Below are 20,188 nucleotides of genomic sequence, written 5' to 3' on the forward strand. Positions count from 1 at the left end.
CCTTCTCCCTCGTCAGTGTCATGTAATTACTGATATTTTCCCTCCTGATTGGTTTCTCATCCACTTGTTTTTCTTCCTCACAGTCTGTGAAATTGTGTATTTGTGCGTGTTTCCTGATGGGTCCACAGGTGTGCCTATTAGTTCACCACTGCCAGTGAGTGTGTGTGTGTGTGTGTGTGTGTGTGTGTGTGCAGGTTTATCTGCAGAGCGAGGATAGCCCCTTTCCCCCTCAGTAATCTTACTCATCGAGCTGCTGTTATCACAATTTACACTTGGCTCGGCTCCAGAGCTGCTCGGCTGTAATGGCTTCTCCTCTCTCCGCTGCCCTCGGGAACGTTAGACTTTCTCATCACCTCTGCACTGAGCTGAGCAGCGTCTCCGTGAACACGATGACCGTAAAGTCACGCCTTGAAATTTTGGCCTGGTTTTACCCCGGTGAACCCCGAGGAGCCCGATGGGAGTATTACATTGTGATTATCATGGGTGAGCACCACTTGCATCAACTGTGATGAGACACTCAAAGGTTTCACAGAAGCCAGAGAGCAGGGCTGACAATGAACAATCATAATAGCTGGACTATTAATGATTGTTCATATTGAAAAGATTAGCCAATAAATCAATTGAATGGAGAGTAATCAGTTATTATCATCAATCAATCATTCTTTTCAATCAAAATGCCAAATATTGTCTAGTGAGATGTTTTTTTGTGTTATGGTAAAGTCAACTGAACCTTTTTTATCAAACAGAACAAGTGTTTCTTTACATTTGAACATTAAACAATTTATTAATCAATTAATTGTGAAAAGAATCAAAGGAATTGAATTAAAACATGTTTAAGCAGCACATTAATCTGCTCGCTGATATTGATCTAATATGTGATGCTCTTGGTTTGTTTAAAAAAGAGCCAATCAAGCAATATGGTCAATTACTGTGAGTGTTTTTTACTGAAGGATAATCAGCTCTGTCCTCATGCAGCTACAAGAAATATATATTTTTTTAGGTTATACAAGAGAAGACCGACCTGCTTCTGCAAATCACCATGCAAAACAACAAATCACAAAACACAACGGAAAATAGGACAACACAACAACAATTGGAGATTTGTGGTTTTCATATTCATATATGTGCGTTTTCTTCTTTACTTCAGTGAATGTATCATTGTTTCTTTGCACACATCTCAAATGGATTATAAGAATCCGGACATGACGATTATCGGATCAAACTGGGTTGTCATGCTTTTGAATCTCCTCAAAGGTCTTAAATGATTCAAAAACCAAACTATATAGGCTCTGCAGTTGGCCTGTGCATTTCATACAATATTAATCTGGTAGCAATCATGCTCCAGTGTTACATCGGCGCTATACTTTATCTTCAAAAGCAAACATGGGTAACTCAACCAGATTAACGTGAGGGCAGTTTGGTTCGCAGTGAGCGTTGATGCAATGCAGTGCTCGCTCTCCCCTCGCTCACTCACCTTCTGCCGCTGCGTTTTAAAAAAGAGCCACATTAGGAAGCTGAGAGGCAGCAGCGACTGCAGCTCCGGCTCAAACACCAGTTCATTTCATGGACATTACAAGAGACTCAGCTCCTCTCTTTGAACTGGGATTAGTAACAGGGAAGAACAAAACCGTGCTCTTATCTGCCTCGGATTCAGGTTTGGAGCTGCGGGGGGGGGGGGGGGGGGGGGGGGAGAGCTCAGCTATGTGACTTTACAGCAGTTGGATAAGTCGCTTCACTTTTCCAGACAGACAAATAATGACTCCACCCCCCCCCCAACAAATTTCAGAATTGCATCAAAGAGCCTCAAATTAGACATTTCTTCCCAAAAGGCTCGGTTGTGTTGTGCTCGGAGCTGCGAAGATGCTTCAAACCCCCCCCCCCTACCACCCGTCCCCTCTCCCCGGCATCAAAGCGAGGCGCACGCTGTTTGAAATTCATTGAAAGCATTAGATTAATAATGCAGAAAGAGAACCTCGGAAAGAGGACACATAGCACGATGCCTCCTCGACTCATAAGCTATTAAAGCATGGAAACCCTTCTGACACGACCAAATCGGAAACCTTTGAACAAGCGGGGGGGAAAAGCTGCAAAAAGGTTCCGGTGAAAGTGGCCGGAGCTCAATCCCCCATGGAGGCATTTACACTGCACGAAAAAAGGAAACCATTTCCTTCTTCTGTTTTGTTACTGTGCCTGCTCCCCAGTGTGTTAGGACAAAACAAATCTGAAAGGCTCGATTGATTCAAGATGAAATAGTAAAACAAATGTAATGTAGTACATTCTTTTTCACAGATGTTACAAAATGCTCTGCAAAATACCACCAGATCATGTCAATCTGTGATGACAAGAACAGAACGGAAAAATTCACTAGAATCAAACCGTGTAGCAGCTTGTTACGTGCTCTGGAGGCAACGTAGAAATAAAACTCATTGAAGCAATCCTATCTCCCCATACTCAAATGATTAAAGCAATAGTTCTAGATTTTAGGATGTGTTCAGTGAGAGGATTGATACGATTTGTGTTTGCTAAATACTGTATGCAGCTAAAACAAGACAGTTTGCAAAAGCTCTGCATTTGAAGACGGATCCGACTGGGCCGTCCCATTTTTAAGGCTCCTTAAAATGCATCCTTTCTTCCCTGAGCATTCAAGGCGACAATGGGGTGATCCCTCTTTAACCAACCTATCCCAGGATTCCTTGCCCTTCAGTGACAAACTTCATATTAGTATTTAAAAGAGTTAATGGCAGTAGCAAGACTAAAACCTAAATGCAGCCCCTGAATTGGGGAAAAGCTAACAGTGGGAAACCTTTATCTTGAGTCTACCTGGCAGCAATGCTTATGGATAAAACACTTTGAAAGAAAAAACAGATACGTTCTCATACACACAGGGACATTCCATCTGTTTACATTAACATCCTTTCGGCTAGTGTCTGCTCAGCTATCCCTGTGGACCAGATTAGTAAGTGGTGTGTAAATAACCTGAGGTAAAACATTTGCTTTGTTCTCTGTGTTAACAAAGGAATAGGTACAATAATTAAAAGTATAACTGCTTGACTCTAAGACTGCAGGCATTCACTACACCCACCTGAGAAATAAGGCTATAGTAATAATCACTCCCGGAATCAACAAATAAAAACAAAAATAATTTATGAAATAGCCTTTGGACATAGCGAGACGAACTGTTTCCCCAATATTTGCATAAGCTTAGCTAATTGCCTTCCCAGATATTAGAATGTATCAACCGTCTCATCTTAGACTTGGCAAGAATGGTGAATGGTGAAATTCCCAAATGCCCCAAAAAATTATAATTTTGAAATTCATTCCAAGTCTGGATATTCAGCTTTCACCCGCTGCCATCTGGTTCTGGTAACTTGTAGTCTAACTATGTTGCAGTACGTCCCCCCCCCCCTCTTCCTCTACCCCAGTCTGGTCATTTATCTTCCCAATGCCAATATGAGTATAAGTGCAGCGTAACTGCAGAGGGAGGTATTGATCCTTCTCTCCCCTCCTCTCTTCATCCTCCTCTTCTTTCCACTCCAGACAGAAAGTCCCATCATCACAGCTCCCAGCCAGATGAACATACAAGGTGACAACCTGTTTGCCGGCAGCCGATAAACAATGCTAGCTGATGATTCCTGCAATATTTCATATGAGAGACTTCTTGTGTCAATCACACTCAACAACACCCTGTTCAAACTGACACAGCTTGAGACTCCAGCCTGCATGATCCAACAGTGTGGCGCATCAGTGTTTACTCACTATCCAGTTTTCATAAAAGGAGCATTTCCTCTAGAGTGCCTTCTTTTTTAAATGTATGCACATACCAAGTGTTTCTCTGATGCAGTGAGTTTTGACTTTTTGCACTCCCTGAATCCCACCTGCTCCTTGGTTGCGGCTGAGAAGATAAATGTGCCACCAGGGTACTTCCACATACAGGCGCAGGGACATCAGTTATACCAGGGAGGGCTAACTGATTTAATTAGTATTGGTGGATGCAGAGAAACTGCAAACAAGAGGATTACTTGATTCATGGCTGCATTAGAAGTGAACACTGTCTGGTCTGCAACAAATCCCCTTCTTATTAAGTCATTTATTTATGTAAGAGTGTCCTAAAATATCGTTTTACTGATGCAACAACAGATGCCTCATGGGAAATCAGTTTGTTTTAAGAAATTAGTGTCAGTATCTTTAAATTAGAAAATCAATCGAGACATTAACGCATTGACTTAATCAAGGACAAATAAACTGGAACTGTTGGAGTAATGTGATGATTATTTGATTAAAGTGGTAGATCAACATTTTAGGAAATACTAGAAAGAATCAAATTAAAAACAGACTACATTACACACAGTCATAGATATCATTATTCTAAATTGGAATTCATCATCATCTCTGTATTTATTTCTTTAAGAATTTACAAAAAGAAAAAACTTCCAATGTTTACGTGAGTGAAAAACAGATTCCTGCCCTGATCTGCCTTGATTTAAAAACCTTTTTTCCGTGACAGATACCTCATCATTCCACCAAGCGTGAAGTGTTTGTGTTATTCTGCAAACAAACAAACAAAGATGAAAACATAACCTCTTTGGTGGAAGTTACCTGATGCAAATGAGTTTTCTATTGATAGATGGACTGCAAAGACAAACCATGGTCAATATTAGTGGTTGTTATTATTGTTATTAGTGATAAATAATAAAAAGCTTATGATGTAATTGTTCACCAGCTTCTTCCTTCCCTGGATCCATCCTCGCTATCCGTCCTTTGGCTCCTTCATCATGTCCTGTGATGTCCCTCCTCTCTCCTTCTCTGCTGCATATTAAAAGCTGGACTATTGTATGCTTCTAAGAATAGCTTTTCCTAATCTGATCATTGTGATGGAGTGTCACTCCTGTACTCCTCTGTCGTGCAATATCCGCTTTACCCTTTTCACGCCTCTAATGCTGTTGACACCTGCCTGCACCCTGCAGACGTCTCACCGCAAATAGGGGGATTTTATCTCAGCGTGCTTAATGGCTACTTTAAAATGAATCACCAAGGATGTACAAAATTTAGACGAGTAAGTTATTTTCAAAAGGTCTTAAAGTCATTGACGTCATACGTATATTTAGCGTTCACGTTGTTAGGCAGCCAGTGGAAATCTCATTATGACGTAAAACTCTCCCCCCCGTATCTATTTCGAGCTGCACACTGACAAAATCACATGTCAGAAGAAATAAGGAATACATACATTAATACAAGCGCTCGGTGCCTCATTTCCCTGGAGATTGGTTTCAATTTGCAGTTTAATAAAAGATAAATGTGTGTGTTTCTTGCAAAGCTTGGCAGATAAATAGATTTAGGATCTTGATAGCTGACATTTAAATAAATGTTACGGCATTAATATGTAAGCGTATAATGATAATGTTATATCAGCTAAGTGCAGCTTTTTATCATTACGCAACATCGGATCAGAAAAGTCATTTGTTGAGCAGGAGAGTGTCGAGTACCTGGTGAGACGGAGTTCTTCAGTGGAGGAGAAGCTGGGTACTTTGGCACCGTAGGTGGTTTTCTCATTTACATGCATCAATCTGCCCATTTTTACACCTCTGTGTCTTGTGATGTGGAGTGAGACCGTGCCCATATGGCCCAGGAGAACTAACACCGCATAATCAGTACGAAATCTCAGAACTGGGAAGCCGAGTCTTCTGCTATTTCAAGCTTAAACGCTTCTTAATTGAAAATTATTCAATTATTATATGAATATCTGATATATATTTTATAGCAGTATATATTGATACCAAAGCATTTTTTCATGAATATTGCCATACATCAATATGTTTAAAAGGTCTTTCGATGGAGTTTACCCATCCTTTATATCTGATTTAATATTCTATTAAAATAAAAAAGACATGTTTATTGCTCTTTTTCTTTAATCTTATTTTGAAAAGCTTCATGTTATTCATTTTTGAATCTCAATGTTAATCTGAAGTTCTGAAAAATAGAAAAGCAAAGCATTTTTATGGATATATCTTACATAACTCTTGATTATGCAAAACAAGCACAATGAAACCCAAAGTCAGTGAGTCAGTCATTTGCTTTGCATCATGTTCGTTTTTTTTCTGACCTCTTTTCATGTCACGGTGTCAGGTCAGAGTCGTCAGCGACACCTCGGGTGCTCTGTCACTCCTGGTCATACTGGTCTTCAACCTTATCCACTGTCACTGGACTCTCAGCCTGCAGGGTCCCCCTCAGAACACAGAAACAGAGATCACGCCATGTTGAAGTCCCCTTGTTATGTAATCTGTGCTTCTTTACACTGACCCAAACAAGCTGGCGGCACGTCACTGTCCCTGTGTGTGACCTTCGATGGAGCAGCGATGCTTCAGACTCTTGAGAAGTGTTTGATTTGGCTAACTGCCAAAATCTGTGTGTTCATACTTGTTATAGCCCAAAGAACAGGTTGTGTAAAATGGGCTTTAAGACTCCAGAGTGGAGCTTGCAGGAGAACAGGCCAGATAAATCATGAGGAAAGAGCTTTTAAATAGCATCACATATGTCAGCTGTTGGGAAAAGATGGCAGGATTGTGTGAAATTGTTGTGCTCAAGTGTGATGGATTTCATTTTGAGAAGAATGGAATGGGAGCCAACTCTAAATTGTTGCTGTTTTTGCATTGCAGAGACAAGGATCTGGAGCAACTGCTGGCAACAACAAGACATCTGGAGAACAAGGTAAAAAAACACATATTTAATTATTAAATCTTTATAAACCGTATGTGAATGAGAATTGTAATGACATTTAATTCCACAACAGTCATGCTTCATTTCATCTGTTTCGTCCGTATGAGGAAGCTTTCAGAATATGTGCACAAATTTAGACACAATCCACACAGAGTACGGACAGAGGGTCCGTGTCAGTATCTAACGTTGAGCATGAATGAGCCTTAAGTGGACCACACTTTACAGAACATTTATTTGAGATGAGCTTTAAAAGGCACATGGCACAAGATTGATGGTTACAGGATCTGAAGGATCGCTGTCATCAGTCCACACACACACACACACACACACACACACACACACACACACACACACACACACACACACACACACACACACACACACACACACACACACACACACACACACACACACACACACACACACACACACACACACACACACACACACCCAGAGTACCTGACCTCAGGGCTTTCTGTCAGATTCAATCATGATCTGACACTTCAACAAGCATTGGAATGAGTTCACAGATATCTGTTGGTGTATCTGTCACACAGTGTATATGAGACACTAGAGTCACGACTGGATCAGAAGCTTCAAGAGCAAGAGCCCAACCATGGTTTCAGATTTGGATTGTTTGTCAGTAATTATTCACAAAAGAAATAAAATACAAAGTGCTGCAGGAATGTTCAGCACACGTTCCGCCTGATAGCAAATCACAATCCCTAATACTGACTAATGTTAATAGAGGTTTTAAGCAGTGTTCTCATAAATCACTTGATCTTTAATGTCCTGACTCAGCCAGGTAAACTAACTTCAGGAGACAGAAGTGAGATGAACCTCAGCTTCTGTGTCTGGCTCCCTGAACAGAGATAGACGGCCCATGTCGGCTCAGTCCTGAGGGAAATAAAGATCAGCTCAACTGCAGACTGCATTACAAATCATGTTTATTGTTGAGCTTTCTGTCACTAAACCTATCACAGGGAGGCGCATAAAAACTTCCAATGAGAAAACTTATATCTTCCCTGCTTTCACCCCCGCTGAAGGAGTGCTGTGGTGGAGTTTATTGTTCTGCAGACTCTTCTATGATGAAAATACTTTTGCATAAATGTATTTCATTTCCTAAAGATTTTATAATCAACTGAGAGACTGGAGCTGTGGGGATGAGCTCGGGTTTGTATTCAACTGTGGCTCAGATTCAAGGTTACAGTCTAGAGTTAGTGATGTATATATATAACAGCTGTCAAATACAACTTTGTACTGCAACCTTTAACATGGAGATGAAATCATGTGTTCTGCCCTTTGAGCCTGTGGAGAGGGACCAGCGGACCTCAGGGGATCAGTGACAGGGCAGCACTTTGAAAACTGACCGACCTTTGAAGCCACCAAGGTCATAAAAGCTAATTAAAATAGTCAGATTTTATTCTATCCACTAATTTCACCTATAAGAAGCTGATCTCAAAGAGTAACAAGTTACTTGGCTGCAGTGTGAGGTACAGCTGTGTATAAATCAGCAAATAAAACCAAACAGTAAAACTCAAATAGGAAGAACTCGTTTTATTGACCAATGAGGTTCTGATCTCTCAACAAACCCCGCCCCACCCTGTCTCTGCAGACACAGAGTGAGAGCATACAGAACTTTTCTCCTGGTTTGTCACAGGTGTATAAATGTGTTATGTACTCCTGCAGCAGCTGTCGCACAACCTCTGAGAGTCATTTGTACCGTATAGGATTTGTGCAGCTGTAATCAAAAATTTGAGAAGGTGTAACTTGTGGGATAGAAAAGTAACTCTACAAGTTTCTAATCCTGAAAAAAAATCTTTCTCTGACTTCGAATCTAATGATACACGAGTGACAAATTTATTTATACAACTATAAATTCTTTGTCCCTGGTGCTCAGTTGTTTTCGCCAATAACTACGTAGCCAGTAAGTTGCTTGAAGCTAGAAAAAAAACTGCAGCATCATTTGTGCTTTAAAGGAGCATTTAACCATCTGAGGTGACCCCTGACCCAATTTAAAAAAAGAAAGAAAATAAATCGGGCTTTTAAACAGATTCACAGTTCAGCATCATTATTCACCAGCAGCAATTAATGGGATCCAGTTTACCTGGAGCAGCAGACGGAGATGAAGCACCGTGTTTCAAGAGACTCATTTCTCAACGACTGTGGCACACAGGTCCACCTCTCTGGTCACTTAATAGGGAGAAAATACACAGGCAGAAGTACACACACACAACACACAACACACACACACACACACACACAGAGCACTCCTTTGTTGTTTGACCTTGACAATTAATGTGATATCTGGAAAAACTGCTTTATGAGCATGTCTGAAGTCTGTCTCTCAGTACACTGGGAGAGAGAGAGAAAGAGTGAGAGAGTGAGTGCGGTTTGAGAGGGCAAGGAGGGAGTAGCCCCGCTATTGACTCTCGACCACTCTCTGCACCCCCCGCACACAGCAGAGCACAGTCTTTAGAAACAACCTCTCACAAGCTCAAGGGCAGCCATCAGGACTTTTAATCGTATCCTTCGGAGCTGGTTTTGACCCAGGTACATGTGACAGGGACACACCTCAGTGATGCAGCAGCTGTTTTCCTGATAACAGCAGAGACAGACAGGGAGGCTTTGGGATGGAAGGGTTTAATGTAAAGATAAGGGCACAAGACTGAATGTTTATCAAGTGGATGCAATTGAATCAGACCTGTTCTGCTTTCCTGCATCCTGAGGACGCAAAATACAAACTGTAGCGGAGACAGTCAGACAGACTAGCCCTGCTTTGTTTATTAGGTTTCTTCTTTATCAATAAAAGAAATAGGAAAAACAGATTCATCTCGTTCTCCTTATCTGCCTTTGTTTTAATGCCACCTTAAAACTCTCTCTGTTGACATGTTTTCTTTGCAAAGTCATTATAATAGTACATTTTTCACAAACTAATTAATTCAGTGCAACAACATAATCATGTCTCAATCACCCCTGAGTTTAATTTTTAACAGGAATGTTTTTAGTCACCAAATACCAGACCCATTTTTTACAAGTTCTTCATTAAGTCAACACTTAATGAACAAGCTTCTGAGTGAAATAGTGAATTCATTAACTTGGAAACATTTTCAGCCGACATATGTATAACACCACTTTGTTTAAATTGAGTTAATGATGTGTAAATGTATATCAAAGTGAATATGTAATTTTAGCGGAGTTCAGATATTCCCATGTTCCAAAGCTATAAAAGAGTTTCCAGTATGCACCGTCACATCTCAGACCAAACAGCAAGACAGACATGGTTTGAGGAATTAATTAGAGTAGACCAACTAGCAACTAAAAGTCCAAACACGATAAACATTGAAACCAAAAAGGAACAATAAAAAACAACAAACAAACAGAAACTAATTATGAGGAAAGTCCAGGACTTTCCCTGACAGAGGAGGAGGAGGAGCAAAGAGGCTTTAATAAAAGGAGGCAGAGATAATTCAATTCTGGAGAGAAGACACATTACAACAGGAACAAGAAAATCAGACAAAGACAGGAAGAGAAACCAGGAAAGTAAAAGAAAAACCTTGGATGCCAGCTTGCACACCGTCCCTTAAAAATAAAAGTATTTTCTGAGAAATCAATATATGTAAAGAATATGAATAATAATGATAATAATCTTGCTTACAAACCAACCAAGAGCAGTTGAAAACATGACCTCTTTGGCATTGAAAAATATACAAAACTAGTTTCCAAACACAAGGAGATGAATGAATATCAAAAGGTTTTGAAAACATGTATCAAAAGACTTTTATAAACAGTGACAGGGTGTTAATATGCCCGTTTTCTTTTCATCATATTCCCTTACTCCCTCAAAATATCAAATTATCATCTCACAATGTTAAAGAAAAGGTTAAAAGATACATTGACCCGCCCCCTTTTCCCAATCTGCATCCACATTTAATGGGTTCCTCAATGACCTCTACATCCTTTCACTAGGTAATCTGTCCATTAATTTTTGTGCAAACAACCAACAAACAAACCAAGATGAAAACATAACCTCGTTGGCTTATCCTCAGCTGCAGTAGAAAATACCCCAAAATAGAAATTTCCCAAGGAGAGTACAAATACCTCAAAGCTGTACTTCAAGTACCCCATTAAATGTACTTTCCACCCTTGGTTTAACACCCTCACACACTCCTTTGCCCCTCAGAAGCCTTTTAGTCGTCTTCTGTAACATTTGTTGACATGGTTGGAGTCCAGATGTTGCGTATTGGGAACATATGTTCACTGACCTGAGTCCATCACAGACTGCCCCTGTCACTCCAACAGCTGGGGCATCGCAGGCTTACTCCAGCTCTACGTCACACTGCACTCACAGACCACGCTGCAGGAGCAGCGGAGGATAAGACTTGTTAAGATGTGAAATAATCATCTGCTTATTCGTGCAGGACGTTACAGATGAAACCTGCTCCACTTCCTTATGTAAATGCTCAGCGCTCGGAGCATTGTCAAAGAACAATGTGGAAACTGTGGCGCCGACAGCATCTCCCTCCCCCCCCTCGTTTCAAACAGGCACAGGCGTAATTTCACCTTTCGGATGAAAGTCATCCTTTTATAATTAGCCTGCGACAGGTTCTCAAAGTGAGGGTGGCCCATTTTCTGCACACGTTTTAATTAGATCTACTGTACTCAATTATAGCCGCAATGAATCTGTCTTTATCTGTCAAACGTAATCGCACCTCATATCTCTGTTTCAGAAACATTCAGAAGAGAAAGAGCTGAAACCAAACATTTTCTCTGCAGGTCTTTGAACATCCCACATTTTCTGCTTGTTTCTGAACGTACAACCACGTTACACAGACGCTTCCTCCCCAAAGCAAAGTAAATGTTGACACACAAACACACACACTCTGAAAAACTATAGCACACAGCACCAATCGATACAAAGCCGGTCCTTCCTGTGGATTTGAATATTGATCGCTGGGGTTTCTCTCATGCTTTGCTGAACTTCAGGTGTTTCAAGGCCTCAGGGGTTGCTGATATTTTCCTGACTTTCACACAGTGACTTTCAACTGTAGGCAAACACACACTGACAGGAAGTCACACAGCACACACATACCCACACACGTCAGAGGACATAACATTGACTTACATTGATTTCCTGGAGTCCAACTCTAGCCTTAACCATATTTAATATCTAAAACACAACTCCACCTTAAGATTTGATGATTTATGTTATCGGCCACTTAATTTTGTCACCATAATAATTTGATTTAGGTCCCCACAACATGATAAGTACCTGGACCACACACACACACACACACACACACACACACACACACACACACACACACACACGTCCTTTGGAACATACAGTACAGTGGATATCTTATACTACACTTTAATTTAACAACAAGTGTTACTAAATCTGAGTCAAATCTGTCGGGAAAAATCTGTGTCATAATAGTAATATTATTTTGAAAAATGTTCCTTTTTCAAACACATTGTGAATCGTAACTTTTAGAAATCTGAAATTGTCTCATTTATTGTTGGTAAGTGACTACTTTAGTCAAAAAAAGACTACATACAAGACAGGAAGTTAGGGCCTCCTGACATTCTTTTTTAGGAATGTAAAAACAGCTTTTAGAAAATCTATCTGGAAAATGGAATCAAAATATTGAACCAGGAAATGTTACAACAATAATCTTCTTATTTTTTTAAATAAACAAAAGCGTGTTTTGCATATTTTGGTTTTCAAAAGCTTGATTGACCGCATCAGGTGTCTGTATAGACTACATTGTACACAATGAAACTTCCTAAACACCAAGAGACGTCCATACACTGTGCAAAAACTTTCTGTCTACTTCCCACCATCTGTCTCCTCTTGTCTCAAGGTCTAACAGTCCTTCTTGTCCTGTCCTCCCCTTCAAAGAAAAATCCCTCAGCTCCTGTGGCTCAACTGGTTTTAAGCAGTGAAATCAATAAGACATCTCAGCTTTAACTGGGCTTCAGAGCAGCTTTTAAGATATTATGAAAGACAGCGATTCAAAGATGTCCTTATCATGTCACAGAGGCCTATAGCAACTATAATTAAAAGGTGCCAACCGCAGGAAAGTCAGGGCTGAGGGGAATTAATATCTTCAGACGTAGAATGTAACCTTCACTTCCATCAACAGCCACACACCAACACCATAAGTAAATATAACTGATTTTACTTCTCTTTACTGGGAGCTCACTCCACAACATGATCCAGAACAGCACTGAGCATTCAGAGGGAACATCTTAAAGTTATAACCTGTCTGTGCTTTGAGCTGGATGAAAACCAGACGAATGCACAAGTAATACAGATTTTCAGGGTCTGGAGATTATTGTGAGAAATCAGAAGCGAGTTCTTGCTGCAGTGGTTGATTGAAACAAGAAAGTTGTGGTGGAAAATTTAGACATTCCAGACAACACGGCATTGTCGAGACCTTTTTCATCAGTGCTGATGAAATCCACCTCCCTGCTGCATTCCCCCCCCCCAGACAGACGCAGATGTAGCCCAGCATGCAGCATTAGTTCAGGCAGAGCAGGGAAGTTGTCCTTGCATTAGCTGATTGGCATCATCTGCTCTGTCTGTGCTTTAGAACCACTGGTTCTTTCACAGCTGTAGAAGTCAGTCATAGTCATGCAGGTGGAGGCTGCAGGAGGTCACAATAATATAATTATTAAGATATGATCAATATATACCATATATCACATTATATTGTTACATATATAAGGTTTTATATTTGTATATTGGTGTCTGCATTTGACATACTACACAAGATTTAATCGAAAGAACAGAAAACCATTAAATAAAGTTTTAGAGTTGTGGGATAATGCAATGTTCAACAACTGACAGTCCAACAAAGCAGATGAGCAGCAGGCAAGGATCAAAAAGTCCAAAGAAGCTAACAAAACTATATTTAACAAAAATAAACACACAACAAAAATAGAACAATGTGTCTGTTATTGAGAACAAAGACAATCTGGCAAGCTGGAAGTGAGCCACAGGTGGTATAAATACAAGGACGTAAGATTGGATCATTGAAAACAGGTGAACAGAGAAACTGAACACAAGCAGGAAGTAGAGCCAACTGAAATGCATAAGGTGAACACTTAACAAAATAAAACAGGAAATTAAGTTATGAAGAGTCCACAGTGTCTACGTGAGTCTTCATCATGAAAATGTAATGATCGGTCCCTCACATATATACAGAGAAGTTAAATATTCCCTATAATATTTTGGAGGGAAAAAAAAGACTTGATGTCCCATTTCTGCAGGTAATGAATTAATTTTGATCAGCGTGATGAAATGCCATTAACAGCATTTGAAAGCCATTTCACCTTGCAGATCACATCCGGCCTCGGCTGTCACTCTTCTCTCTGACAATCTAAGTCCCCATCTTGTTGAACAAAGATGAAGGACATGTGTGGTTTATCGACGCAGCAGAGGACTCAGCTCAGTTGCTAAAATGCTGCTGGGGTGAAAACCGCAGGCAGTAGAGCATCGCAAAATTCAATATCAATTAATGCAGCATTCAAAACCGGGCTTGACGCAGCAGTTAGTGTTGCAGCGAGCGAGGTAATCAAGCTCAGTCCCGGGGGAACCCAGAGGATTCGCTGCACAGTCGATACATGAGTGACCCCCCCCCCCAACCACTACCACCATCCAGCCCCTCTCTCGCTGTCTCTCAGATCGATCCTTTGCAGGAGTTGCAGGACACTTTTGTCTAAACTGATTCTGCAATGAAACGTGTGTTAGCTACAGTATATACGTTTAGTCATCACGCCTTAGTGTGTACTGCAGAAACAGAGGAGCAGAGGAAAAGGATTCTTGGCTGTTATACTCTGTCGCAGGCATTAAACCCTGCTCAGGTAAATGTTCCCTTGTCATCTCCTCAGGGGGGTCCTGAGTGTCGCTGCTTCATCACTGCCCTGAGCTCTGCTGCTCTCCTCAGCAGCATGTCTCTGTGGAACCGCACAGTTAAAACCAGGCGACGTTTTAATAAATACACAGAGTAAAATCACTACCACCATAACTGATGGGTCTTTTTTCTACCTTAATTGCTAATCTTTTCTTTTACATGGATAATCAATGCAACCGATTTCGTGACCATTTGTATATTTTACATTTTCATCGAAATAATGTACGAATAATGATAACGATTTCAATGTTTCTATTAAATTCAACATGTAAACCTACTTGGCTGCAGCTCATATGTTGAAATAAATGGATGATAACAGCCCCTTCAATCTGCAAGTAGATTTAGTAGAACCTTACTTTCCCATTATGTATGGCATAGATGTACCATACATGTTTGGATTAGATTCAACTTTATTGTCATTGCACATAGAACAAGTACATTTAAATGCATGTATGTGCTGATTCAATGACCTGATAGCTGTCATGACTTCATTGACCAGGAGATAAAAACCCTCTTCTCTCCTTATTGTCTGGTGGGATCAGCCTGAATCAGTTTTCACTGGGATTACACTCATTTGCTCATGGTCAGTGTTGGCTGAGCTCCTTGGAGGATTAAGAGCAGCAGATCAATTCATGCTTGGCTTCTGACCTGGTCAAAAGCTCAGGCTCCCCCTCAGGAGCTTTGCTCCATAATCAGAGCTGAGGTTTATCAGAAATGTTAGGACATTTTATTGTGTAACAATACTTTCCGGTGTCAAACTCACAAGTGGAGAGATACTGGTTTATTGTGACGGTATTGATGTCAAGTAGGATTCTTTTCTTTTTTCAAAACAGTGATTAGTTTGACTAAGATTGTAAAAGCTTGTCTAATTTAAGAGTGTAAGAAATGTTATAAACCTCATATAGTTGCAGGTTAGCAGACCGGCAAATGTATATTTTAATGGCCAACCATTAATATTGCCGGTTAAAATGAAAACTGATTGTAGAAAGATAATTAAACATGAGTAAACGTCAGGATCCTCAGTAGCTACCAAATTCAGTCTCCAGTCGAATTTGAAACGTTTCCAGTTAAGTGCTTCCCTTTAATCCTGAATTGGGACATAATTCTGCACTGGGTGACCACCAATCAGTCTTTCTACTGTGAGCACCGCTGCCCAGACACTCGAGGGTTCTAAACTGAGATTGGGCAGGGTTAGCAAATGTCAATTCACCTGACTTGGAAATATATCTCAGACGACTCAAGGTACACTGCTGTGATTCACAGGCATCCTTTCCTTTTGCTTCCAGATGCGTCCAAGACGGAAGTCGCGGAGGACTTTGACATCGACATGGAGAACCCGGAGACTGAGAAGGCCGCGGTCGCCATCCAGTCCCAGTTCAGGAAGTTCCAGAAGAAGAAGCGTGTGGAGAAGTCCTAGTGAGCGCCGCGTCGCTCTGCCACTGTGTGGGGAGGCGGCGGGTGGGAGGGACGGCACAGTGAAGATGGTGTGACATTTGCATGTAAACAAATTCATACCTGTTGGAACTCCAGGGGTCGTGATGGGGTCGGGGGGGTAGAGAATGCAATAGCTTGTTAATCATATGATATGTCTGTGAACTTTACAATTTCCTATTATAATAATTCCTATTATTTATTATTTGACTGCTGTATCAATAAATAAGTAATAAGGGTATAGAGATCTGGATGCTGTCCTAACATGTGCTCCTTACATAATACAGTCTATAGCTGGTGTTTGTGTTAGAATATGTTTTTGTACTTCTCCCAGTCTCATAGTTCCACTTGCACCATCTCTCTGTTTTGCTACATTTCCTAAAACTACCTGTACCTGTGTGACCTGATGGAGCGAACGCTGGCGATAGATTGAAGGTTGTTTTTAGAAAACTTGGAGCTTTCCATCATGAACAGAGCATTTCACCCAGAGGCATTTTTTTCTTACCCGCATGGTAATATCAAGCTGTGAATCAATATACGTTGAATAAATAAAGACTCAGTGTGAAACCTGTGTGCGGTGCATGTAAATGGCAAATATTTGACAAACACCTCGAGCTGCATGTCCAATGTGGCGTCTGAGTATCTGCAGCGTGTCTGAAGGGACAGCAGCACCCGCATCTAACACATGTATATTCATACAACTATACAATCACATTGCTGTAGAGAAACACAGGCTGTGTCCAAAATCACCCACTCATTCACTACCCCCTACTCCCTATATAGGGATGGACACTACTCAGCACATTTTCTCTGCATCGACATTGTTGTCTGTCTTTATCATCACCATGATTCAGATATAAAAACAAGGAGTATAGAGAGAGAGAGAGGGGCTGTTCGTGGTGCCCTCCTCCTGTCGCTCCTTTTCTACCTGTCAATGCCACAAGTGCATTGCATGATGGGATAAATTGCCTTGTTAGTGACCTTTAAACAGTTTCTATTCAGCCCCCAAAAAATAATCATCCAATGAGCTTCCACAGTTAGCACTCTTTTAAACTTTGGGTGAGCAGACAACAATCTTTGAATGCACCACAGACTATACACAACGTTAAAAACATTTTTCACAAAAATGGTTTCTTTCATTGAATCACAATGAATTTGGTTTAAGTGCTATTTTTCAGTAGGATTGCTTGATGCTGTTAAAACGGGGTGAAACGTCATGATTGACAGCTGAGACTGACTTGTGATTGGTCGAGCACATGCATCGGCTCCACCCTCCAGTCGTTGCTGAGCAGACTCTGGCTCCAGAGGCACAAGATGGCTGCTTTTGTATCTGGGATATTTAAGATTGGTTTCCTGATAGTGGGAGAAAGTGGATACACGTCATCCATCTTTATATACAGTCTGTGGGGTGCACTTTTATGTTGAACCTGTAGGACGATGGACTACATGAGCAGAAGTCAACATCACGTTCCACTCAAAACATATATCAGAGGTTAAAATAATGATATGAACTGGTTCATCCATTTCCTAATTTCAAACGGAAAGGACAAACAGAACTGACAACACGCTGACGTCAGACACACGCCCATCTACTAACCAATCACTGTCAAAGTATAGGTGAACGTAACCCATGTAAAAGGTAGTTGATGATGGTCATACACATTTCACAAAAGGTCTTAAGTTTACTGCTTAAATTGCAAGATGAAACCAAATCTAACCAACTGTCCCCCCAGTCTCCGGTTGTGAAACCCGTATACAGTAGACTGGCTATTAAATCAACATGGAGCTGAGTCTCCGACATCTTGTAGATTCGAGGTACTGAGTGTGTTGCAGAGCAAACGGAGGCTCCACCCAGCGTTAGTGTGGTGCTCGTCATCCTGTGTGTATATTCTCATAACAAACTATAAATAGAAGGCTCTTAAGAATGAGCTGGGCTGAATCTATTCCCTCCTCAGCTTGATGACCTTCTCCACGTAGAGCCAGGCTAACTGACTGATTCCCACTGAGCTGCTCTTAGCTTCAGGCTTTGCAGAACAACAAGCCGACAGCACACACCTACATGAACACTGTATATTTTAGTCTCACAGGTTCATATGTCATCATTTCAAAAAGGGCTGTCTTCTGTCTTGGTTTTTTTTGTGAAGCTTGAGTCTTAAAGGACTGAGACTAGATTAGTATAACTGCATCTTGCTCCATACTCTGACTTTCCTCCAGCTCTGTGTAAATGACTGTTGGGGAAGCAGCTGTCACCAACAACCTTTCCTCCTTTTTACAGTCGATCACAGCAGCACAGAGCTTCCATCATTATCCAGTTTATTGCTCAGACACACTATGTGGTCCTGCTCATTAGTCTGCACGAGGAAACACGTGAGCACACACACCAGCTACGGGAGAAATACTGTTTGCTTCAGCCCGAAGGTCCAGTATTTCAAAGAAATCCCGTCAGAGAATGACACATATGTCATTATTAACATAATTCATTAGTCGATTTTCCTGCAAGTATGTGTCACCACCACTGGAGAGCGAGCTGGCAGTACCAGACTGAGGAGCAGTGTGTAACAAATATAGAAAACATGCATTATTTCTGAATATGGTTTTATCCATGTCCAAGCCACACCATCTCCAAACTCTGAGTAAGTTCAGATGACAAAAAGAAACAGTGTAACCACAACCCGGCTGTGAACAACAGCAAATGGGAAACTAGTCTAAACATGGGCTCCTCCCCTCACTGTTTACTCTCTGCTGACTGTCCAACTTCCTAACAATAACTACAACATATCAACCATGTTATATATATCACAATAGCTAGTTACACAAGGTTGTAAAACCAAATGTGTTGGGGCGTGGATTCCCAGCTAGCACTGTTCAGTGGGTGCAGGTGTCAGGTGTAGGTGGGAGAGCAAGCTCACCCTTCTCTTCTCCACATATGGTCACTACTCGTTTAAAAAGAAAAAGATGGTGCTGGTCAAAAGGCAGAATTAAAATGGCAGTTACAAATCAGCAGGTGACATCATGGTGGGTTCCTTCTTGGTAGAACTACATTGACACTGACACCCCTAACCCACCCTATACCACAGTGGGTACATTTGTAAAAAATGTTAACGATTTAAACGCATCTAAGTACTTTTGGTCTCCAGTGAAGTTCTATGGTGAGCCCCTCTTTTTCAGCCAGCTTCACAACATGGTATAACATTCACTTATTATGTGATACACCATCACCATCTTCCACACAGGCATTCATGAACCCCAGATGATGACTGTGGTAATCTCTTGTTCCTCGTCTCGAGTCAACATTGAAATGTCTTAGAAGCTGTTGGATGGATTTTCATGAATATTAAGTTCTGACATTTCAGTTCCCCACAAGATAAAGTGAGATAACTTCATTTTACTTTTACTATCAGGTCAAATTATTTAATTTGTCTTCGGTTTATGTACAAATAAATAACCAACAACATTTCCATCTGCCTCAAAGAGCCAGGTTGTATTTTATGACACCAACGTTTTTAAAAGTGTCACATATACGATCTAAAAATGGTATTACTACTTTAATTGTACTGTGAGCGTCATAGGAACAAAGTGGGTTTTAGCTAACAGTTTCACTCTTCACAAGATGTCTGCTCCTAAACACTGAAGCAGCAGTTGAACAGACACATACATATTCTACATGACTATAATCTGATCTTGCCCTTTACACGACACTGCAGGGTGTTGGTCGTGTCGGGAGTTAAACCGTCAGAGGTTAGGAAGAAGTTGCACATGAGCGGGATGATGATACTACAGCAGAGAGGCTCACTGAATGAACTGTATTATAACAAGGTCAGTGAAGACCTCTGCACCCCGGGGAATTGACCCCCCCCCCCCCCCGCAGATCAGCCCTGTAAGCCTGGGGGGATTAAATTGTCAAGACAAGTGCACCCATCTCCCTGATGTCCCGAGACAGATGGTTTATAGCGCAAAACAGAGGGATCAGGGACATTTTCTGCCCCCGTTAGGTTTCATGTTAGCGTCTGAATTTCGGCCAACAATGCTCCAAATAGGTTAACCCTCGACCAGAGTGAGGAAAAACGGCAAAAAACGATCCCTAGTGTTTTATAATGTGTGTATTCATTAAAGTGACAACC

General features: G+C 41.0%; 1 protein-coding gene across 1 annotated transcript in view; it reads left to right on the plus strand.

Annotated features, from left to right (window-relative positions):
- The window catches only part of pcp4b (Purkinje cell protein 4b), a 33,535-nt gene extending 16,901 nt beyond the window's left edge, over nt 1–16,634 (plus strand). The window contains exons 2-3 of the mRNA XM_053422818.1: nt 6,654–6,705; nt 15,923–16,634. Of these exons, the coding sequence (XP_053278793.1) occupies nt 6,654–6,705; nt 15,923–16,053 (183 nt within the window). The 3' untranslated portion in view covers nt 16,054–16,634. The remainder of the gene's footprint in view (nt 1–6,653; nt 6,706–15,922) is intronic.
- Nucleotides 16,635–20,188: the final 3,554 nt, after the last annotated feature.

The sequence above is a fragment of the Pleuronectes platessa genome, chromosome 5 (assembly GCF_947347685.1).
Source record: "Pleuronectes platessa chromosome 5, fPlePla1.1, whole genome shotgun sequence".
NCBI lineage: Eukaryota > Metazoa > Chordata > Actinopteri > Pleuronectiformes > Pleuronectidae > Pleuronectes > Pleuronectes platessa.